This window comes from Stylophora pistillata, chromosome 14, assembly GCF_964205215.1.
Source record: "Stylophora pistillata chromosome 14, jaStyPist1.2, whole genome shotgun sequence".
NCBI lineage: Eukaryota > Metazoa > Cnidaria > Anthozoa > Scleractinia > Pocilloporidae > Stylophora > Stylophora pistillata.
Window position 1 is genome coordinate 9,284,471 of NC_142532.1, and position 25,070 is coordinate 9,309,540.

A 25,070-nucleotide genomic window follows, 5' to 3' on the forward strand; every position below is an offset into this window, starting at 1 on the left:
TAACCAGGGAAAAGCAGACGGTGTCGCGACATCTTGACAGCAAGTGTTCATGCGTTCAGCCCGTGAAGAACCCAACGGGCATTAAATTAACTATTGCTTTATGCAAAGAAATCCCGGACTGCCGTTTTCATTTAATCGTCAAGTGCTGCGAGGGTTTCTTTTCTGTTAGAAACTCAGCTCACCAGCAGCGTACATTTATGCAAGCGCAAGAAGAAACCACTTGGTCAGAAAGAGAGAGACAAAAACTCATGATTGTTTATGAAGTTCATGAAGTTTATGGAGAAGAAAAGCAAATGTTAGAATTAAAGTCCCTATGACACCTATTTTTTAGCATTAGATTATAAAAATAGAAGCATGTATAGGGTGTCTGGTAACATTTGTGAATGATTCTGATGCGTCTTTGTTAGTTTACGAGGCGATAAAAGTCCGAAATTGTAGCGAACTTAGGCTTCCCGTATCTCTTTGGCCATGTTGAAGAGTACTGATACCTACATATTCGTGACGTCATGGTACTAAGTCCAGGTTTATCAAAGAAGCTAAGTGGGCTTGGAATATAGTGCCTACGATCTTTTAAGCAAAAAAAAAAAATAGATAAAATTCCGTTTCGATGTTTGGTGTTGTTCGAATATCCCTGACTCAAGAAGAATATTTCAATCTACGAGATTCCTTTCGAGGGCGATCAAAGGCCAGAGGCCATGAAAAGGCGAAAGAGGTGGATTCAGTTTGTGAGCGCAGTGTACTAACTGGACACCGACTCCGTATTTACGCATACGCTCAATACCGTAATTATTTTCTTATAAGCCGATCCTGGCTATATGCTGAGACCCTAAACTTTTAGCTTTCAGAAGCTGTTGGATTTTTATTAAAAATAAGCCATAAGTGGACACCGACTTCGAATTCGCGCATATGTTCGGAACTGTAAACATTTCCCTATAAGCCGAGGCCAAAACTTTTGTTGAAATATTTTAAAGAGGTCCACACGAGTTGTTAACTGAGACGAATGGTGAGCTTAAATTGTACGGTGAATTCGAAGTATCCTACATTAGATCAAATACTTCTGAGGTGGTTTTCGCCTTTTCGGGGCAGAGTAGTCAAGAAGAAAAGCAATGTTGTGAAGCGAGATTTAACGAAAGTAGTATAGAAATGCACAAAATAAATATTCACACGCCAGATCTAGCTTTAACTTGAATGAATGCGTTTTAAACATTTTAAAATGTACATAGCTCAATCTTTAACCCTATAAAATACCGTACATTTTAGGCTCTCCTTTTCATTCAGCTCTTTAGTTTGTTCGGCTATGCTCTTGTGCTTTGTTTCAAACGCGGGAATCGGCGGTAAAACAACTCACGTGGGCTACTACCGTTTATCACCTGGGAGGGGAGATAAGTTAAAATTATGGCGGCAAAGAGAACCTGGGGACGATATGTGACTCCTTTTAACTGTACTTCCGGTAATTTCGTTTCGTTTCAAAACTGGACCGGATATACCAAGGAGCTGAAGCTTCGAGAGGAGTAGCCGGTGTGGAACCTTATCAAATGCCTTTGACAGGTCAAGATGGATTACGTCCACCTGTTGGCTAATGGCTAGTTTGTCTAAAATATCGTGATACACCTCAAGTAGTTGCGTTTCTGTGGATTTTCCTGGCTGGAAGCCATGCTGGAGTTGGTGAAGAAAAGACGATAAATGAGGGTAGCAGTGATTAAACACGCATCGTTCGATAACTTTGGAGACAATGCATAAAAGAGAAATTGGCCTGTAATTCTCCGCTAGGGTAAGATCGCCCTTTTTAAAGACGGGTGCAATGTTCGCGCGCTTCCAATTTGCTGGAAAAGAGCCCCTAGACAGCGACATGTTAAAGAGCCTGCATAATTAAGGGGCCATTTCAGCGGCAGTATGTTTTAGGAGTGAACCAGCGATGTCATCTGGTCCACCGGCCTTACTTGGATCAATATTCGACAAAGCCTCCATCACTTCAGTAACTGTAAGCATAACAGAGTCAAATTTCGTGCAATCATTGACGCCATAGGGTGACTCGTGACTGATGAGTGGAGAGTCGGGAGCTGGACTAAATACAGAATAGAAGAACTTGTTACGCAAGTTCGCTTTGTCGCGGCTATCCGTCACGAAGCTTCGACCATCGCTGAGAAAATTGAGGGACAGCTTATCCAATGTACGCGATTTAACATACGACCAGAACCTCTTAGAGTTTTCGAAGATGCTAGTTTTTAGTTTTTCTGCAAGATCTTTCTTCTTTTCCAAGATCATAGCTTTCATGGACCTTCGAAGGCCATTGTATTTAGCCTTGTTTGACGACGAATTAGTTTGCGCAAGCTTTTTCCTGGCGGTACGTGTCTTTCTTTTTTAACAAAGAAAGGAGCTCATTATCAATCCACGGTGGGTCGAGCACATTGCGAGGTTTACACTTCGGGACGTGATCATTAACAGCAGAAAAATAAAGATCGAACCAATTGGACAAAGAGGCATTGACATCGTTTGAAACAAAGCACATATCCCATGGGATGCACTCAAGTGCTTGTTTAAGACTACACCAGTCTGCTCGCTTAAAATTGTAAACAGAGCGCATAATTTTGGGCCTTTTTGGGATTTTAAGTTCAAGTTGGAAATTTATAACTTTGTGGTCTGTAGCGATTATGTTATCAAAACCATGGATAAGACGAAGCTTTGTAGGGATTGTTGTTAGGAAAAGGTCGAGTATGTTAGGCCCCCTTGTGGGAAAATCGATCGGCTGCCATAAGTAGTTGTCTGATAATTTTAGTAAAATAATTATGCATTGTGTCGCTTGAAGTAGCGGTTCCAGTAGACCAGTCGATGTTAGGTAGGTTGAAGTCACCGAGGATCATAACGCAAAGTTTTTTTTAATTCCTTGAGATAATTTAGGTTTGTGTCGGGAGGTCTGTAGAAGACAATAGCAAGGATTTTTCTTCTCTGGTTCGGGCGCAATTCGCACGTCAAGATTTCAGCTTTCCCTTCCAGGTCAAATCTACGGAGGCAGATTATATTGTTTCTCACTGCCAGGAATATACCAACACCGATTCGCGTCTCTCTGTCCCGTCTGTGGATGGTGAACTCAGAGGTTGGGAGAATTTCACTGTTCATGATGTGGGGTTTTAGCCACGACTCAACACAAAAAATCAGGTCTTTTCCCATAGCGAGGGCTTGAAACTCATCTATTTTGTTGACTATACTTCTTGAATTTAGGTACAGACCACTAATGTTTGTTGGCGGGCCAGGGTTGGAAGAAATGTCTCAAGAGAGTAACAGGAGGCCAACTAGATGTTTTCCATTTGAGCCTGTGAAGTTCCGAGTCGATCGGTGACAAAATAAACTTTGTCCAGAAATTGGCTTTTCGTTGTGAGTAGCCTTGGTAAAATTCCACAATTCAAAATAAAGATCCTTGGAATGCAATTTGTTGTAATGGTGTCCGACAGAAACTAGTAAAAGCTTGGTAATTATGAACAGGAAAACGCAGAAACAGGAATAATGGAAAGTTAAAACATCTAGAACTTGTTGTTGCTACATTTTCTTCTTTTTCAGGTTTTAGCAAAAAAACTATCGTGAAATCCAAATGAAACAGAAACAGAATTTACAACAGTCATTTTTATCATCCTAAAATTATTTTTGTTATATATTCTTATTTTTCAACCTTGATAAAAGGAATAATGAGAAATTCTTTTCTATCATCCAGGAGTTGTTGTGGTTATATATTTTCTTTTTAAGCCTCTCACATTATAACATTTTCGATGTTCATGTTTCAGTTTTTTAATACTTGTTGCAGCTCAATGAGCATATTGAGAAAACCTCAAAGCGCAACCTTTAGTGACAAATGAATCAAAAAATTGTTTCCAACCAAACAAAAAAGGTTAAGGAGAACTATATCTGTAATTTTTGAATAGCCAAATAAACTTACAGTTTCATTGGTGGATTGTAATTGTTTATGTTCTTATTAGATACATCTGGGCAGCACTCCTTTACCTATTGGGTACACTCCAAGTTTTAAGTTCATTACATCTGAGGTTAGCACATTATGTTCATGTTGATGTTAAATTTTGACCGAAATCCTGTGGATCATTATGCAAGCAACTAACCAGCTCCTATGAGACCTGGTACCTAATTGATTTTCAAAAGTACTACTGTTAACTGAATCAGTAAGGAAAGTAATGGTTGTTGATAGAAAAACAGTTAGTTTACTATAACATATTAACACGTTATGTTCATGTTAAGGTCTGACAGGCAAAGAGTTGAATTTGATAAAGAATACAATTATTTCTGGAAAAAAAAGTGCTCATTTCATGGTAAACTTCCTTTACGGAACACTTTCATCGGGACCTGCGGCACTTCAGTTAAAACATATTGGACCTACTCTCTACAGAACTCTCTTCAAGTATACGAATTGAAATACGTGTATCAACCATTCACATTAGTGTAAGTAGGTAGATCATATTCCCGCACTAGAAGCATGTACGCTTTGCGGACCTATTGTTTTCGATGTGCTAATGGCTCGTTTGAATTTGGCCCTTCTATGTTGTCCTCCCTGTCCTCCATCTTACCGCTTTGAGTTGCAATTTCGAATTGAATCGCCACGTATTCCGGAATATAATTAAAGTTCGAGTCATCGGAGAGGAAATTTTCGTCAGAACAGCAATAAATATCGGACATAATGACACGAAACTATCACCGAAATAGCCAGGTAAATTACTGATCACAAAGCCCACTTGTTTGCATGATAAGAACACATGGTGATATAGCGGCCAGACATTTTATCTACAGATTATAGAGCTTGATAAAAAATTCAAAAACGGTAAAATACCGCTAATGTTGCTAAAACATGTTCTAGAGTCATTATATTTAGATGTAAAATAATAAAAAAATAATTGTCATTGGGACTTTAAGGTGGCCACGAATAAGAAGAAGTACATGTACTGCTAAACATCTACACAGCCCGGCTCCGCGGCAGAAGTCGTTTCAAATTTTTTGTGAAAGAAAAAATGTTCTGCGGGAAATAAAAAGTTTCTTTCCAATGAATATTTATCTGCAAAGCTTTATATAACTTAGGACTGAGTTTAGCTCGTTATCATCACAGCCTGCAAATCCTGAACAACCTTACTTCAGCACTGAAGTATTCCTTTGGTAAAGTCAGACATTTCTTACTTTCTGATTGGTTTCTGTGCATTCCGATACCGGGCTTCCCAAGAAGACCTCAAACCTAGTTAAGTTATTTAGTTCTGTGTAAACAGCTTCTCTAATAACTGTGGTTTAGTTATCAAACCTCGGTAAGCGGTAACCTTGGTGAAACTCTTTCGTGAAAACATGGCATTAGACGACCAGGCCCCCCGTTATACATGCAGCAGCCTTCATAAGCACAAGAAAATTAAAAGAAACAATTTCCTTCATTCTTTTTCTTGCGCAAATGATTATTTCATAAGTGGGAACTGCAGTGAATGAACACGAGCATAAGTTCAATGATATGTTAAATAAGGACATGGTTGGTATAAGCAGGATAGTGCTCGCTGATTGCCTGAAAGTCTTTCGCTTATGTTTATGCTTATTCTTATGCCAACCAAGTCCTCAATAGACGGCATGAGCATAAAAAGAACACATCTATTTGATAATCTTATGCATATATGCTTATCCTTATGTCCGAGCGTCCCATCCAGCGCATAAGTTTTATATGCATATCCCTATGCTTACATCGCATGTAAATACCGAGCTTAATATTGCAACAGTATTCAGTTTTCGATAAACAAAACAGCTCCCTTTTGAACTTTCTTTCCACAAACCTTTACAGTAAAATCTGAAACGGTGATTGTCTTACCGTGCCTAACTCCTACTCAGACCATATTTTCTGTCTTTGAGGCCTAATTTAATTTCACATCATATTCCTCAAAACGTTCATTTACGAGTCCAACACTTCTTAAAACGATTCATACCCCAGTATGGAAATCAAACATCAATTTCTATTGACGACACATAAATTACATTGGTTAATCCAATTCACGAGTTGGCTCACAGAGCCTTTGATTCGGATTATTTTCTCTATACCTTTTAAGCATCCAAGCACCAAATCGTAGACAAAAAGAACCATACTGAATTTTCTTTGAAAGCTTTCTGATCTGAGATCAAATTTCACGCTAGCCCTGGGTTAACCCGGCTTCGAACAACCCTTCCAAATATGTTAAAGGGAAAGATGAAACAATAAAGCATGGTACAAGCGCAACTGCTGAAATGAGATGAAGTTGGCCATCCAACCGTGTTGAGGTCTATACTCCAAATATCTTTCAAGGTTACCATCCCTACCCGCACGCTATCACAAAGGAACCCAAACTTAAACTATCGCTGCGGGTTCGTTCAAGGGCAACAGGGAATATCTACACATCCGTGGCCTGTAAGTTTGCTCTCTTGGTGCTTCGACGGGAGCGCGATTCCCGCAGGTTTCGAGGCAGCAAGCGCTGCAAGCGTACGAGGGGTCTGTAAGGGTTTCGCTAGGGTTCTGCAAGGATTCTGCAAGGGTTCTGGCGCGAAAATGTCTCTTTTATGCGTGCCACATGGGTCAAACCTTCACCACGCTCGCGTCCCTCAACGGCTTGAATCTTTCGGGCTTCGCAACTCGTGCTTTAACGCCGATGAGAGCATGCAGGCAGGTTACGTTCAAACATCATGATATAATTGCAAAGCAGCTTTTTGAAAGTTCACTTTGTAAACGGCGGAACGTATAGGGGAAAATCTAAGTCAGAGTTTAGGATTAAGAAGGCTACAAGCCTTATGTTAAAAGAAATTAATTATGATAAAGGGAAAAAAAACATAATTTGGTTTTAAACAGTGACCGGGGCTTTACGAAACCTGCCCACAGTTACCTATTTTCAGGCCATTTCTTGATTGTCTGACCGTCTGAAATGTTTGGTCGATTTAAATTTAGCGAACGTCACGCACGAAAGTCCCGAATGAAGTCGCCTCACTCTGCGCGATGTTTTCTTAAGTTTTTGTAGCCTTTAATAACTATAAAGTATCAATAAGAATTCATAGAAACAATAACTCAAACTCCAAAAAGAAGTGGTTGGTTACTCATTTGTTACTCATTCCACTTTTATTGTTCTTCCGAAAATGAGACAGATTTGAAGTGAGTAGTCAGAATCAAAAGAGATCTCCATCATGCTCTGAGCTACCATATGTTTGCCAATTTCATGAGGAATCTAAGGAGGAAAGAATCGAAATGGCAATTGATCTCTTTATAGTTAGAAATTAAATCACAAAAAGTCACGATTCTGTTTGGCTGAAAAGGTGATTCAAGAGCCATTTGACTTCCACCAGAAAATTTCGGCTTCATCGTAATAAACAAACACTATGGACGAAATTCTTGAAAACATATAATGATTTTTAAGGAGCACAAAAAAAGGGAGGGAATCGTATTGGAGAACAAATCATTCTTAGTTATGCTCCATCCAATAGTACAGAAGATTATAATTTGTCTTTTCCCTTTGAAAAATTAAAGTTTTTACCAGTTCAATTTTTTAATACTAAGATGCTAAGACTACTTTCTCGTAGGTTACTTTTAAATAGCTTTTTATGGCTCGATCCGTTTGGCAGGGACTAAAGTTTATTTAGCTTTCCTTACCTCTGGGTATTTCACAAATGTAAGCTCTTTTGATCCAGTTTGGGAGATCATTAAACAGCCCTTTCTTTGTTGGTGGGTAATCCTTTGACATCACCGCTTTATTTCCATCACCAGAAGGCTCGCCATGGGTCGTTTGCCATTTCTCTATTGTCAGGGGGCTATCATTCACCCACTTCCAAACTCCACCCACTTTATTCAGGCCAATGTGCCATTCGTTAGGCTGCCCAATGCAACGCTTTTGAAGTTCATCATTGAGGAAGCTCCATTCGGCTTCGGTCTCAATGGAAACCAGGTCACCTCCCTCTCCTTGGCAGGTTTCTCGGTTGGCGGTCCATGTTCCGGGTGATTCCGCATCAGAAATAATGTAACAGGAACTTTGGAAGCAGGGATTGGGTCCCACTCCTATGAATAGAAAGTATGTTTTTTCAGTAAACATCGAGTTGAGATGGATGGGTTGTGTTTATTTTACACACCAAGCACAGCAGGAAACAGATATTTAACTCATTGCTTACATCGTCTAGTTGCATTTATGGCGTACAGTCGACATACTTAACTCTACTGACCCCTCAAGGGAACAAAACAAATGGTCAAGTTATTAAGTGAATCAAATTTGGAAATGAAATGGTGCGTTGTTGACGTGTTTCTTTCTTGGCCAAACGGTGAGCGTTTAAGCACGTTGGTTGCAGGAATGATTAACTGGAGTAACCGAGAAAATATTTTCGTAGTTGAAAGGATTTGCAATAGATATAATTATAAGGTCCTTGAAAATCAGCAGTTTTATTCTAACTTGAGATATTTGAGGTGTGGGATATCTAAGAGTATCAATCATTATAAACAGGGACCAGTAATGAGACGAGAATCATTTTTAATTACTCCGGCTACTGGTTTGCGGTTAATGAACCAAAAAACATAAGTAAATGTAGGGGTAAATCAATTTGATTTTAACTGACACATGCAGAACAAACGCAAGATGACTTTTAGTTATCTGTTGTAGGAACCCGTTGTTATATGTTGTTAGGAACCCGTTGTAATTTGATTTTTTTTCCAGTGGATGCCCTGTAAAAAGTTTTGTTATTCCTTACACATGATTACTACTCAGCGAGAAGAAGCGAATTACAACTCAGAAAAGATCTCATAATGTCTGGTGACTACGTATTTTTTTCCTCATTATTGACTGCTTACCATGAGCAATGTCTTGAAAACAAAACAATACCAATCCCAAGGTAGCCGTGAAGAAAACGTTCGCCATGCCTTCTATCAGAGCTTGTGCAATAAAATATGTCTTAGAAATATTTCTGCTTCTTACGACGTACGTGTATGTGGACTTCAAAGCTTGTGTTGTAGACTTGAAAACGTTCCTCTGCGTCTAACGATATATGCATGTGTAGTCACATGCATAATTTAACGAATTTTAACTTATTCAAACGAAGCGTGGGGTCGTGTGAAAAGACCTTACTAGGTCAACCTGTCGCAAAGAAGCTAGAAATTATATTCAGGGCATAGATATGCATAATCAACTGTGGTAAACTGTTGTGCCGTAAAAGATACAGACCTGTCGATGATTTTTAGTCTCGCTTTTCACATTGTCCCTCAAGACAATTTCACACTTGATTAAAAAGCGCAATATAAAAAGCTCGAATTTATTTGGTCGATGTTAAACTCCTCTTTTGCGGCCATCCAAACCGACCAGGCACAGTTTGAGTTAAACCGAACCTCTTGTGCTAAAAATTGACCCCACAAGTATTTCAGGGCACCTGACGAAGATGACTGTGAAGTCCACTAATACATATTAGTATTTTGTCTCATAATTGACGATATCATTCATTTCTTTGGACACTAACTTTGTGCTCCTACTTATAGTACCCGTTAAAAAAGGATCATTTCTGTTATTCTGCTCTGAAAAAAGTTTTGACTGGTAAACGTAAATCAGCCCTGCTCAAGTTTTTTTAGTTAAGTCCGAGTTGATGGAATTTGTCAATTTACATTTTTTTTTCTATTTTATGCGGTTTCATAAGATGCAAACGGTAGCACAAAATTAAACTTCTCTCAGTTATCACTATAGAATGCTTAGTTAGTCTTGCATTATTTTGCTCTCCACTACTTGTGAGTGTGTTTATATAGAGTTAGCCTGTACCATGCTCTTAGGTTAGACGACCACCAGCAAGCGCTCGAAACAGGTTCAAATATCGACACACTAAAATCAATGCTGCTTGACTTAATGCTATATATCTGGAGTCGTAACTTCTCGAGGTCAAATCGTTCGTGTCGCTCAAATAATTTTTATTTTTGTCAGTTTTGTGTAGAAAAGCCTGCTTCAACACATTAGCGACTTACATATAACCTTACAAAGTCTTGTGAGCAGAAATACAACATCTTAAGAGGGGAGGTAAAGTAGACTGACACACTTCAAGAATGATGAACGTGAATCGTTGGAATACTTAGTGTACTATGACTTCTCAAAAGGCTATCATCTATTGCAATGATAAATACTTAGAAAATAGAAATGGAACACCGTGTTATGGACGTTTGTTTAAATGTCTACTTAAGCTTCAAACACAGAATATGATGTTTGACAATTGAACGACCGACCATGTAGAGAAGCCTCTTAGGAACCTCCATTATTTCATGCCTCAAAGGGAAATATAAAGACGGGATTGTCAATTAGAGATGAGTTAAAGAAAAAGAGTCCTCGTGCAATTATTTTATATGCTAACTCCAGTAATCGTGGAGGCCTGTCAATACATTTATATAATGCTTTAATATAAAAATAATTGCTGTCTCAACTTTTTCCTATGTAGTAAAAATCATAGTTTGAACAATTTCAAGTACCTTACTATAACCATTGTTATAGCAGACAATAGAATGAATGCAGTGTATAGGGACTTTCCCCGAGGACTTGGGCGTACTCTTCGACAGACTTATGACAAGGTTATAAAACGGCACTTAAAACAACACTGGTTAGCTAAGAAATTACAGGATCCTCTGCTGAAGTCTCCGAAAATCTCTGTTCAACAGCGTAACTTCACCATAATTTTAAACATATCTTTTAGTGGGAGTTTTTTCCACGGTAAAAATATAAGCCAGGGACATACTTGCATTGTTTAAGCCAGTGGCTTTGTGCTAACTGATACTAGTGACACTTATACAATAATAGAGGACTATCCAAAGACTCGGGCGAAATTTTCGATCGCTATCGCATCACGCAAAATAGACCAAGGCCGGAAAGATCATAGCTAGTGTAACTGGCGTTTTTAACATGTGGTTTATTATAAAGAAGGCAGTTGTAATGAACGTTCCTTTAGCTCTCGCTGCTTCATTGCTCCAACTCTAATCGGAGATTGGAGCTTGGCAATGAACAATAATGCAGGGAATTCCACGTTATCTTTCATGCGAAAGATCGATATGCCCTCAACACAATAAAGCAATTCGTGGGATATTTCTGTCCTGATGCGCGCTTGTCAATCAACTGGTTCTTCAGCTAGAACATTTCAACGCCTACGTTACATTTTACGTGGTCTACAATAGGATTTAGTGACTTCTTTTAGGGACTATATCTTTCTGAAGTGAGAAAAAAATATTAAATAGTACATCTAAAAGGTCAGTCACAGACATCATAAGACTATGTAGGTAACAAATCATTTTTAGTGGGACATGTACCTTTGCTCGGCGAATAATTCTAAAAACCCACGCACTTATGCATTACTCAGAGTACTCAAACGCCCACCCAAGAATCTATCCCGTCTTGGTATAAAGAAGGAGTTAGCTTATTCGTCCGGTAGTCATATTCTGGATTTAGCGAGATCAAAAAGGAGCATTCCAAAGCAGGTTGATGTCCCAACGCAAAATGTGGCGTTGGATCGTTTTAGTGATGCTTATCATTGTCTTTGTTCAGGGAATAGCACAAGGTTAAAGATGGTGTTTTCCTGTTTAATTCCTATTCACAAATTGCATCTGATCAATTTAAAGAGAATTTTCTCAGATAATTTTTTGCTACTAATTCACCAAGATAACCCTTCGGAATGGAGTGATCATTTAGTCTCCCCCAACTCTAAACAACTGACCTGATTTTTGTCGTCTGTTACAATTTCAAATTTTACTGGAAAGTTGAAAAAACAATACCTGACCAAGGCTTTTGTCTTCCCAAAGTTTGTCACCACTGTTATCTTTCATTTTTCAACAGGAAAGAAACCCAAAGGACGCAAAAAGAAAAATGACAGCAGTGGAGGTAAAACAGATCTAGATTAACATATATGCTGATGTGATTCAACTGATTTCCTTAACTCATTTGTTTCGTCCAGACAGCCTTAACGTCGTGCTAGAAGTGTTTTCTGGCGTACGCGACCCAAGCTGGACGGTCCAACAGGGTAACTCACATTACCAAGATATCATAGCTTCATTAGACGATGCCACAACGTACCAGCCAGACGAAGCCCCCTCAAAACTCGGATACCAGGGATTTGTGGTACAAGAAACAAAACAAGGACAGAAAAGATCGCCAAAGTTAGTGGTTGGTTCTGAGACAGAGAGCTTACAACTGAAGTTACTTCAGAGCAGCCCAGAAGGCAAGTTATCGTCCAATGTGCGAAACATCGTGGAAATGGAAATCCGAAATGGAAATGTATCTGCGGTGAGAAGGAGAAGGAAACGATATGCTCCGTGGTACAACCCGAGTTATTGGAACGGACCAGCTCATGTGCGGGATAACAACTGCTACAACTATGCAAGCACAATCCGGAATAACACCTTTGCACAACCTGGCTTTGGAGCGGGACAGCCATACCCTTTTAGATTTACTGCCCAAGACATGAAACGAGCTACAGAGGCTGATGGCTGTGTTACCCAGGTGACCAAGAAACACATGTGCGCCCCAATGGGACCTGAACACCTGATTGCACTGTTTGTCTACATTGGTGAGTACAGGTGCATCGTTGGATAACCAAATTTGGCCTTTAAAAATATATTTATATTTAGCTTATACTCTTATAAAGGAAGGCAGCCTACCATACTATTACAGTACTATTTTTACTATTCTACTTTACCTATCTTGTTTTGGAATTCAAAAAATCGAAAATGACCAAGACACAAGGAGAATACGGGTACCGTACATCACACATTTTCGTAGAGATCACAGGCAATATCGTACTTCACGCCTACGTATTTCTTAAAAATTTCAGCTCAGTTTTGTTCTTTCTTTTTTCACAGGCAATCCAAATTCTTTTTTCGATCGTGATTTTCACTTTTACCGACTGGATAATAACGGATACTGGTCACACAAAGCTGGACAAACTCCTGCCACAAATTTAGATGGAGCAGGAAACTATATCCGTGACCCACGAAAAGCTGTAAACGGCTACTTTGATTATAAGTTTGTCTGCTTCATGACTGTGGACAGAAACAACGTAACTATACAGGGATATACTGAATGATATCCGATTGTTTCTCTCTCGTAACTAGTTGGCCTATATATGTTACAAAGGTTGCTTTCATGTAAAAGCTACAAACTCTCTCACACGTATAATAAATTGATTGCATCAGGAAAAAAAAACATTTTGCATTTTCTCTTTGTTGTCTTATAACGAAACTTCACTTCAGAAGGCCAATTTAATCATGCAGTGGTACAAGAGAAACCAGTCTCATCCCTTACGGATTACGAAGTGGAAATTCCCGGCGTGAAGTTAAGCCGGATTGAGAAATTACAGTTTTCGCTCATTTCTTGTGTGCTGTAAGTCAGTTGTGTGCTTATACCAAAACCACGATCCGTTTGATCAGATCTCTTTATTTTCCCATGGCTTTAAATCCGCCTTCACGGTGCACAATGACAATCTCTCAAAATGGCGGCCAAGCTTAAAGATTAATGAATTAGAATATATGAAAATGAAAATGAATTAGAATATATTTTTCGCTTTTTGCAAAAAGCGAAAAATCGACCAGCTTCAAACCTTCAAAACGGTATGTGTGGCATCATGTCAAACTACATGCTGGCACAAAGTTTGGTCCTTATACTAAAATAATATGTAATAAAAAATTTGGGTAATTCAGAAACGTGCCGGCAAAACATAAAGCTTGGCGACACACTGTGGCCAGAGGTCACGAATTTGCATGATGCAAATCAGTTGTAGAAATCGTACCGCCTAACGGTTCTAGTGTAGGAAGGGCTCTTTTGACGGCTTCAACATAGAATGTACAAGAATGATGACCAGTATTTAATAGCGTTTGATTCTTTTCAAGCCAATGAGGTTTTTGTTTTCTTTCTCGATACTGTCTTGAGGAAAAGCAAAATGTTTCAGTTGCGTGACAATTGTCACGTTGGATCAAGGTGAAGTTGCCGAGTAAAGCGGACACGATCCTTTATTTCGTCAAAACTCCATTCTAAAGCATCCAGTCCTATGTATCTCGTTTTAAATTATATGTATAAACTCTTTAATGAGTCTTTATCGAACAACATCTCGCCGGCCTGATCCTGTTTGACTTCAGGCTGACTGCCAAGTGCGGTTCGAAGGGGACTTTTTCATTTCCGGTTTGCGCCTTTAACACGGGGACCGCGGAGCTATAAGGTTGAGTGGGCTGTAGTCCCACCAAGAACAATTTATTATTATTATTTATTTTAATCTTTGTAATTAAAAAAAGTAGACAAATTTTTCCTAGGACTGAACCCCTTTTCCGGTGATTTCAGAAGCTCTAGATTTCAAAAATTGCAGGGGGGAGCATATCCTGAGCATATCCTGTTAAACTGCGCTGCATGAGCAGCATTTAACAAGGTCTTCGAGCAGAGCGATATAAGATGTCTTTTTTCTCTGATCAACCCCAGGTTACATTTTAATGTAACTGCTCAAAAATAGACTCCTTAGCATTTGACAAATTAAACCCTTCTTCCATAGCAACCAGATCCTCCTCAGTTACAGCTTGTGCGCAGAGGGCTGTCTGCTGTTTCACTTTTGGTGCCATTCTGGAAAAAATGAAGCTACTTGTTGAGTCGCCAAAAACTCGGACACACTGAACAAGCGCTTCCCTTTCGAACCCTTTGCTCTTCTCATTTCTGTTGCAAACATTTCCGCTTCGACCTTTTTGCCACTTCCTTGTTTGATAGTAAATCTAACAGTCAGATATTCTCGTTGCTTTTCGTTAAACCGGTAAGCTTTCTTAACTTGTTTGAAAGCGAAGCCTTCAATCTTACGAGGATAGGTTTCAGGAGGTAGAGGAATAGTTGGCACGGAACTTGAACCTTCCTCGAGCCTTGCGGCATATTTAACCTTCGCTTTATCAAGAAATGTCTCCCTTTCAACCGTCTTTGTGCATGTCCCGAACGCGAGATGCTTTTCCAGAGAAGAATGCCTTTGGAAACTACGCGTGCCGCCCTCTTTTGGACATGGAAACACTTGAACATCGCCTTTCGCTTCACGGCCAGTAGGCTTCACTTAGTAGGCTCGTTAAGTTTTCTCCTTGGGGCGATCTCTTTAAATTCGCCGAGGGAATATTTTGGTAATGGCGTTCTGTGGAAAATAATAACATGAAAGATGATTAACGACAAAATCAAACAAACCTAGAAATTGTCCAGAGCGAGATTTGGTGCGTTTCCCACAGCGAAAATAGCATAAGGTGCAGCTTGTGCACTGCTACCTAAATGAAGTAAAAGTTTCTTTTTCCAGTATAGCGTTCGAAATAAAAAAACTTGAAATAAATTTTTATAACAAAAACTGGCGCCAGGTTTGATGTTTTCAAGTGATGTTGATTTCAAGCTTTCCCTCGCTGAATTTTTCAGTCTCAAAACTAAAGAGAGATCATGCTACATTATAGCTAGAAACTGGAAAGAGAATATAACGTAAACTTTACCATTTGTTCCTTCCAAAGAGATGCATTTGCCGGGGTCTTTATCAAATGTCTACCACACCCTCATTCCACTAGGATAAAATCTGAAGTTGTTCAGTAAACTGATGTCATTAATCTCCTTTTGCGTGGGGGAACAGTTTCGCGTTCCCCTAGACTGTCTAACACTAGTCACTACACGAATCCCAGAACTTGCAACACAAGCCTCCCCCCCCCCCCAAAAAAAAAAAGAGAGGCAAAGCTACAGAATGACATCGTTTTCTTTTTATGCCCTGTGAAAAACCTCTCACGTGTTTACCTTAAAGAAAAAGACCGTGATTACAGCATAGAGAATTATCGCCCAGACTGCAACACGGTATAATTGTTACCGTGACATAAGTCCTTTTTACCAATTTTTGTGACAGAAATGTGGCCCTTTTTCCGAAAAAGATAAGAGTAAATAGCATAAAAAATAGTTGGGCTGTTATCTTAGGTGAAAAACTACACAGCAGAAGCGTGCGGTGTTGCGTGACTTCGTTTACTCGCACAACATTTTTCAAGATATGCAAGATATTTCGAAAGAAATATTATCGCAGTTGCATAAAACGTAGCTATTCAACTAAGAATAATGTTGATAATAAACACCTAGTCAACAAAAATGGTGAAATATACAGCGGCCCTTATCTATAGCTAGGTGTAGGTCAGTAGTGCTGTTGAAATAGCGAGTCAACAATAACAGTCTTCTGCAATTCAAATTAACAGAAAATTTCGTATCTACACATCAATTTACAGCCCTCTTCAGCAATGTCTATGGACTTTTTATTGTATAATTTCATATCACTTCCATATCAAATAATTATTTTAACCATCTTTGACTATCTTGTTTACTTCGTAGCTCTCAAGGACGATTTCTAGAACTGATTTGTATCATGCAAATTCATGACCGTGGCTACATTGCGTCGTAAACTCTTGTATTTTGCCGGCACTTTTCTGAATTACCCAAATTTTTTATTTCATATTATTTTAGTATAAGGACCAAACTTTGTGCCAGCATGCATTTTGACATGATTTCTCACATACCAAGACGCGTTTTGAAGACTTGAAGTTGCTCGAATTTTCTCTTTTTGCAACAAGTGTTTGAGAGTACTTTGTTAAAAAATCTTGTAATTTTTAAAATTAAACCAAAGCTCCTAAAAGTGCCATAAATAAAAATCAAATGAATTATATTTTCAAGTAAAAACATCCCCGATTTCTTACGAAACATCCTCCTTCAGTACTAGCACACTAAAGTTTCTCAATTTTACTGTATTTTTTACATAATTAATTAGGTAAAAACCCGAATTTTCGTTTTTCCCCATTTTCTCGGAAACATTTGATTTTTCAGACTTCGAAATATTTTTTTCTAATAAATCTCCCTAAAAGGGTTTTCCAGTAAAATTATCAGAATTTTCGAATTTTCAGCTTGGCCAGCGATTCTCGATATTTACAGTCATGGGCTCTTAAGAAATGTCCAAATTGTTGGTCCTCTGCATTAAATAGATTGTTTGCCAATTTCATATTTTACATGTGGAATAACAAATTGGCTCCCCCTTGGGAAGATCTACTGCCAGATTTTAAAGTAAATAAAGATGCAAGGTTGTCAGGAACATTATATTTGATGACATCAAACACGAACAGCAGTAAACAGCTGTTGTAGAAGTATGACATGGGAAGCCAGTGAAGACTTTGAGGATCATCTTGTTCGTGAATTAGTCTAGCTGCTCTTTCATGTATAGGATTCAAGGAGAAGCTTGTTTTGGGTTGATTTTATGTGTTTGATATCGCCAACACAGAAATTCATACTTGGAAAGTGTGCAAAAATAACAAAGAATGAGGTAAGTCAAGATTTGATGAGATTTTGAAGCTATAAACCTTTAGTTGAAACTATTTTGTAGCGCTGGCGTTTTGTTACTTCCAGAGCTAGGGTTCAATATTTTTTGGTTTGGGGCAACAAAGGCTTGACAAAGAAACTTGAAGAAAAGACTGTTGATTTCTGTTCTTTGTATGTTGTTTTGTTTGGTTTCTGTTACAATGTGTATTACGTTACGCGTGACGCTTACGTCATGACCTCGCTTTTGTATGATGCACGATCCTCGCAGTAGATAGCGCTATTTAAACAATAGCGAAAATCAGACCAGGCCTGTACGGGATTCGAACCACTAGTGCAGCGCTCTTACCAATTGAGCTAACAAGCCAACTGGGAGCAGGCCGTTAAGTTGATTCGTAATAAACCCGTGAAAGTGATACATCAGATACAATGAAATATATGAAGTTCATATATTTTGAACTGCGGTATTAGATACGTATGATGCACGTACAGTCCTGATTTTTTTCAGATCTGATTTTCGCTATTGCTTAAATAGCGCTATCTACTGCGAGGATCGTGCATCATACGTATTTAATACCGCAGTTCAAAGTATATGAACTTCATATATTTCATTGTATCTGATGTATCACTTTCACGGGTTTATTACGAATCAACTTAACGGCCTGCTCCCAGTTGGCTTGTTAGCTCAATTGGTAAGAGCGCTGCACTAGTATCGCAGAGGTCAGTGGTTCGAATCCCGTACAGGCCTGATTTTTTTCAGGTCTGATTTTCGCTATTGCTTAAATAGCGCTATCTACTGCGAGGATCGTGCATCATACGTATCTAATACCGCAGTTCAAAATATATGAACTTCATATATTTTATTGTATCTGAAAGTTATCTTCGTTAATCGGCAATCTTAAAAACCGCGTGTGGAGTCACTAAAGCTCTCTTCTCATCAACAATATCCCTCCAATATTGTTACATGGTGGCAGCCGTACCGAGTTTAAACGTTCAACAGTGACTACTGCTGTCGTCGTTTTCTCATCGAATCCTCAAGAACCTCGCTCTCCTACGAACATTGTTTACTGCCTCACTCAAGCAGTGTCTCGATTTCTCATCGTGTACTCTCTGGAAACTGCCGATACTATTCCCACCTGTGTGAAACTCCCTGCAGTTCGTACACCTCCGTCTCCTGAAATGATTAGGTAAATTAAAATGTCTAGCGACTGGTTTCGATGTGTCCTTGTCATTCTTTTCCACGTCTCGAAAGTGTTCTCGGAGTCAGTCACCTAGTCTTCTGCCTGTTTCGCCGATGTATATCTTTTTGCAATAAGTGCAAGTTATTCAATAGATTACATTGGCGGAGGTGCACGTGAAGTGATCGGTGATCTTAATGGATCGTTTAGGTCCCGATATTTTATAAGTGTTGTGAATGAAAGGACACGTTTTACATTGTGCACGAGCGCATTTAAAAGTGCCTGTTTGGTCATTAGTTTGAAAAGAACTTCTGACCAAAAAATTGCCTATGTTTTTGTCGCGTTTGAATGAAACGAGAGGAGGCTGCGAAAAGATAATGCTTGTCTCTGGATCGTTTTGAAGTAATTTAAAGTTTTTAAGAATGATGGATTTAACTGAGTGGTTGTGAGGGTGAAACGTGAGAGTGAATGGAATGCGGTCGGAATCTTCGTTATGCGACGTTTGTAGTGCTGAATGTCGATCAATAAGTTGGGCGCGCTGGTAACTCGCTTGAACGACAGAAACAGGGTAACCACGTTTATCGAAAAACTGGCACATTGACTCTCATTCTAAGCAACATATGGCAATCTGCGGTCTTTCCTTACACTTAGGTGGCACGGAAAGCAGTAAAACTCTTGAACAAAAGCTCATCTTTCAAACCGGCAGTCTAAATCCCACAGGGATCAACGAACGCTTTTCATTCCACTAATTTATTCGTGTTTTTCTCGTTGCCATGTTCTCACCAATAACGTAGCTCCATTTTCTGCCTTTAAAACCACACACAACCCACAATTCCTCTATTCGCTCCGGCGAAGGGCTAACGCTCGAAACTTCAGCTTTTGTAATCGTTACGGTTTCAACTTTACCATTTCAACGTTACCATTTCAACTTTGTTGATATATCCAAATTATACTGTTCAGAAGATTGAGCTCGTCTGCCGCAGGGTTCAAACCCCTAAAAAAAATACAATAATTATTTGTGTTGGCGCATGTTAAGGAGGAACTTCGGCTTATACGCATAAAGATTCATCTCCCTTACTTTGGCACGTTTTTTTTGTTGTCGCCCCGTGTCTTGCCAGATTCCGAAAATGAGTAGCAGGAATTTAATGAATGTTTTTTCGGTCTCTATCTAAGAAACGCCAGTGAATTCAAAAAGTAGCAATACCTTTTTCCTTGATCTTAATAATATACAATATCGATGCATAAACAGACAAATTTTATTGCTTTTATTTCTCTATTGTTAAAACATAACTTGAACAGAGTTGCTCCTTTAGTGAAAGGTGAATTGTTTAAAATACCACTAGGTTCTTTAAGATCTTCGCTAGATTTTCTGGAAATTTGCACAAACATTTATACCCTGAAAACGTAAGCATGAACTGCAATCCAAATTTCGAGCCTTACCAGAGGTTTTGCTTTTTAATGCTCTTGAGGGACCTTGAAAAAATTATGCACACATTTTTCACCAGGTAAATGCCGGAAAAGAATGGAAACTTCTAAAACTACCACAATAAACGTACTCTGATAAGGAAAGAGGATCGTTCTACTTATCATACATACGAGGGCGTTAATTATATGGAAAAGGACACTGGTAGCTTACTTCTCAGCGATTTAGTCTTACCAAGTCAAAAGAAGTTTTAACACTTGCAAAGCATTTGGTAACTCCTACGGCCATTTGTCAACTGTAGCTTTTCATCTTTTCGGTAACATTTAAAAATGACGGAGAAGCTATGTGTGTTCAGTTGTCTACCTGTGGTAAGAGGTTTCAAATTCCACAACTCTCTTCTACAATTTTAATCATTGGAAGCTCTCTCCTTTATTCAAATCTTGAGTAAAACCTAGCGTTTGATAGTATTCACAGTAAACCAAATCCTTTCGCTTTGAGAAAAATCGCATGGCAATTTTGTAAACAAGGAACGAGGTGGACGGTAATTCTAAGTTGTTCGATGAAACAATAGACCAAAAGGAAAGAAGAGTCGACTGATACATCAAACTTTACACCTAAAACATAACCTGAATTGATACTTGAATTAGAGGCAGCTTTGCCCACTGTGATTAAGTACAAAAGGTTCATCTCTTATCTTCTTCACCTCTTATACAAAGTAAGTCAGAAGAATCCTGCCAGAACGATGCCGTAAAATTACGCATAGCTTCTATGAGATGTTATGTCTGCTTCAAATGAAAACTGCTTTTATTACATTATCCAACTAAAGGACAGATTGGCATTCGTATACGAAAATGATTTAAGTATCTACAAAAATCTTCAGCTTAACGGATCGTAACCAAAAAGCTAGATCAAGGCAGAAATTCGATGCATCAAAGCATAAAAATTCATGTGCACGCTCGAGTGCCTCAAGGATCTTTTTTATTCGAAAAAGTCAAAATCATTCGTCAGTTCAGGGTGGATTATAATTAACTCCGATTTTAAATTTCTCCAGGATATGTAAATAAATGCTACCACGCTTTCGTGAATACTGAAAAACAAGACAAGAGCGCCATTTTTTGATGAAAATGAATGAAGAACTATCTTGTCCATATGCGCCTCACTTTACAGCTAACAGATCAAACAGTGTTAAAAAAGTACTAAAAATTAATCACGAGAGAATGTCACAAACAGAGACAAGATTTAAACAAGATTAAGAAAGAAGTCACTTCTATTTACCTTATTTATTTATTATGAAAATTAGGCAACGAAGAGCAAGTGAGTAAGAGAAGAAAGCAAGATACGATATCAAATTAAAGTTTGAACAATATCCTTCAGAAATCATCAAAGGAGTCGCGTCAATTTTACAAAGTCCAATCCCCTCACAACAAGGAGCATGAATTGCGAAAGGTGCGATGTACGATAATGTTTAGATATACCTATTTATAGGGAGAAGTTTAGATGCAAATTATTTTTACCTTTCTCGAGTCTGTTAAAAAACCGTACAACTAGCAGTTATTCCTGGAATTAGCTTCAGAACGTTATCTTTTGACAAAATTATGTCAAATTATCAAGATCTGGAAGAAAGTTCCCTATTGTTTTACTAGCCTAAGTGAAGCATTCATAATCAAATCAAACATGATATTCTAACCAGTTTGTGAATAAAAAGAGTATTAAGTAGATTAAATAACGTCAAACTTTAGATCTGTTCTTTAAAATCAGTCCAAAAAAGAAATGAAACCAGTAGGGCGACTCATTTACATAACCTGCTTGGGAGTAAACGAACCATGAAGTAACATACTGAGTAACAGGTTGACTCTGTGGAGAAACACTTTATTCGGCTTATGCCAAATATTCATTATGTCACTTGTGAGCAGAAAACTGTCTGGTATATGGACATATATAGATAATCATTTAATTCTTAAGACCAAAGGTCTGGGTTCACGTTGGACGCAAGTCAAACAAGAAGACCATGGGGCGATACACCCCAACAGTTTTGGCGCTTTTCACATTCCTTTCTTTTCTAGGAACAGCTACAGGTATCCAGAAGTGAAACTCCTCAAAGTCTATCAAAGTTAGCAGGGTTGAGGGTTGCTAAATTGGGTTCATAGGGAAAATTATGTTACATGGCACTAAATTTAAGCAGTGGTTTCAAGTAAAAACCTTGAAACTTTCCCCAGAAGGATTTGCATTATACGAAGATGCAATTGCCTCACCTCAGTATTCAGTGTTCACCCTGGTAAATAATGCCCGTTTGTTTCATTTCATCAGGTCAGGATGCAACGGAGGGCACTGTCGATGGAAATGGTCCTGAAAGTAGCATACCTCCAGGTATCTCGTTAGTCAACTAAGACCTCAGTAGATACATTTATGGGAGACCTATGGCCTATACGATTTCTCTTTGTTTTAGGTGAAGACGGTTTCATCATAACTTTGGAAGTACTCTCCGGCGTTCCTGACCCACAATGGACGATTCAACAGAATGACCCAAGGTTCAGCGAAGTGCAAAATCTTTACAGAGATGCGGAAAAACACAAACCAGAGGAGGCACCAGCGAAGCTCGGATACGAGGGATTCGTAGTACAGGAGGTGAGGAAGGGTCAATACCAGCCATTGGTATTGATTGTGGGTCCTCAAACAAAGCAGTTACAGCTGCTCTTACTCCAGACCAGCCCTCCGAACAAGATTTCGACGAGTCTCAACCACATCGTCAAAGAAGAAATTCGGAGTGGAAATGTCAAAGCCGTAAAAAGAAGTAGAGTAAAACGTTACGCACCCACGTATAATCCCGGAAGATGGAACGATAATGTACACGTGCTGTTAAACAACTGCTACAACTACGCAAGCACAAATAGGACTGACACCTTTGCACAGCCCGGAAGAGCAACAAACACACCGCTTCCGTGGTCATTTACTGGGGCTGACGCACGGAGATCAGCAGAGTCCGATGGGTGTGTTTTCGTAACAGCCAAAACAAACATGTCCGCTCCTTCTGGCGATGAACACCTTGTGGCACTAGTTGTTTCCACAAGTAAGTAACTACAACATTACTGAACATTAACAAGAACCATAATAAACGCTGCAAGATACTCAACACGAGGTTCATTTCAGTTGTAATGCGTAAAACACTTATAACTTGATAGCAGCGTAAATATTTGCTCGAGGACGAACTTTGGCGTTTAATACTTTTAGACTTTTTTCGAACAATATTGTTGCAAAACCTAATGCAGGAAACCCTAATGCATGAGATTTGTTTCAAAAGTATATATTTTTTAAGGTCACGAGTATAATCTGTTCATATTTACATTCACAGCGATTGTAAACGATTACCACTGGTACCGGTTGGACAGTAATGGATACTGGTCTCACAAACCAGGCCGAACCCCTGCCACTGACCTTGACGGCAATGGAAACAAGATCCGTGATCCAAGAAACGCTGCTAATGGTTTCATACCCTATGAATTTGTTTGTTTCATGAAAATTAACAGGAACACTCTAAAAATCGCTTGAGTTTAAAACGTATCAGCCAATAGATTTGATCAAATCACACAGGTGTAATTCAAACTTAAAATTTTAACGATTAACCCTGAAAAGAAGTAAATAAAATGACTGTTTGAAAACGCGAAAACTCCTTTGTCAATTCAATGTTGTCTGTCACCGCTTATTCTTTGTCAGCTCATCACTGTTTATTTGGGTGTTTAAGAAAACTGGAAAAGTCGCTACGAAAACAATTTTGATTTATTACTTGCTCGTTATAATTTTGACAAGGGATCGTAAGCTCAAAAATGTTCTCCAGCCTCTCTAGTTTTTCGCCGCCCGCAACCAAGCCATGTGAATACTATCAAATTTTCCTCTTGTAATTAAAATTTGCGAAACTGGAGATTTCTTGAGGATATCTTTACTTTATGGTCGTAAATTTTTGCCACTTTTGTAACGTTCTGTCCATAAACAATTCAAACAACTAGAGATTTTAAGCTGCCCTATCTTCTTGAAATTATCTCTACTGAGCACAGGCAGCCCAAGCTCACTACGAGAAAAGCGGACGTGACTCTTACCGTGTTGCGTAACGTTTTATATTTATAAAGGTTTGTATGGGATGTTATCGGTTTGCCTTAAAAGAGAGAAAAAAATGTCTTGTTTTGAAATAAAATGGGCTCACCTTATTGCCTTGTTGTCTTCTCTGTTGATTCCGAGCGTCTCAGGCCATTTTGAAGCGTTTTCGGCGAGTTAGCGCTATGTTGGTGTTCAATAAGGTGAGCCCATTTTATTTCAAAACAAGACATTTTTTCTCTCTTTTAAGGCAAACCGATAACATCCCATACAAACCTTTATAAATATAAAACGTTACGCAACACGGTAAGAGTCACGTCCGCTTTTCTCGTAGTGAGCTTGGGCTGCCTGTGTACTGAGCACCTTTTCATCACGATGACCATGGGTTGGCACCTCTTTACAACTATCCAAGGTATTAAGTTGATCACCTCAGTGAAAGCTTACAATAAAAACATCCCACGGGATCAGCTTTCCAAACTGCATAAGAATGTGATTTGCGTCGGATTTGCTTTAAAATGAAATGAAAGATTCACTAGGGGCACAAGAAGATTTCATCTCTTACCTTTACACGAATTAGAGCCATAAACCTATATAAGAAATCGGAAAGTCGAAATCATCTTCATTGCTTTTGAAACTCAGTCCAATCTCTTTTGTCAAATTGTACATACGCCAATAAAAATCTTTTCTAGAGAAGAAAAGGCCAAATGTAAACTAAAGAAGCAAACTAACGTTGAAAACACCGACGCATCTGGTACATTTTAAAACTACTACCTCGAGGTATTTGGTCGACGTAAATAACTGAACACAAAGGTTTCCCACAGCAAGAAGTAAACGCGGATTCTTACTATTCCTTATTTCTTCGAGACGATTATCTGTTGTTTAAGCAACAAAGAACAAATCTACCCAATTCAAGAGAAAAAAAAATCTCCTTCAAACATTTTGTCTTTTTCCTTTCGTAAATACTGAGCTCTTTTCGTAGCATTTAAAGACAATGAAACATAACCAGCCTGATGATATTGGCAGAAGGGCTCGTAAATGATTCTTAGATATTTTTTAAAAGACTTGATGCTTTGACTGAGGATT

At 38.7% G+C, this 25,070-nt stretch overlaps 3 protein-coding genes across 3 annotated transcripts; 2 read left to right on the top strand and 1 right to left on the bottom strand.

Moving 5' to 3' along the window:
- Positions 1-7,083: 7,083 nt before the first annotated feature.
- Positions 7,084-9,010, bottom strand: LOC111346442 (C-type lectin domain family 4 member E-like). The gene is made up of 3 exons (XM_088746112.1): positions 8,813-9,010; positions 7,631-8,032; positions 7,084-7,208 (listed from the first exon to the last, which is right to left on the bottom strand). Exons 1-3 carry the CDS (start codon positions 8,877-8,879, stop codon positions 7,198-7,200), a joined length of 480 nt encoding a protein of 159 aa, XP_088602238.1. The 5' UTR covers positions 8,880-9,010; the 3' UTR covers positions 7,084-7,197.
- Positions 9,011-11,375: 2,365 nt separating this feature from the next.
- On the top strand, positions 11,376-13,166 carry LOC148716414 (uncharacterized). The gene is made up of 4 exons (XM_088746105.1): positions 11,376-11,535; positions 11,811-11,855; positions 11,929-12,540; positions 12,833-13,166. Exons 1-4 carry the CDS (start codon positions 11,460-11,462, stop codon positions 13,054-13,056), a joined length of 957 nt encoding a protein of 318 aa, XP_088602231.1. The 5' UTR covers positions 11,376-11,459; the 3' UTR covers positions 13,057-13,166.
- An 8,692-nt stretch (positions 13,167-21,858) lies between these two features.
- On the top strand, positions 21,859-24,100 carry LOC148716415 (uncharacterized). The gene is made up of 4 exons (XM_088746108.1): positions 21,859-21,976; positions 22,209-22,268; positions 22,348-22,968; positions 23,251-24,100. Exons 1-4 carry the CDS (start codon positions 21,910-21,912, stop codon positions 23,445-23,447), a joined length of 945 nt encoding a protein of 314 aa, XP_088602234.1. The 5' UTR covers positions 21,859-21,909; the 3' UTR covers positions 23,448-24,100.
- The last annotated feature ends 970 nt before the right edge of the window (positions 24,101-25,070 follow it).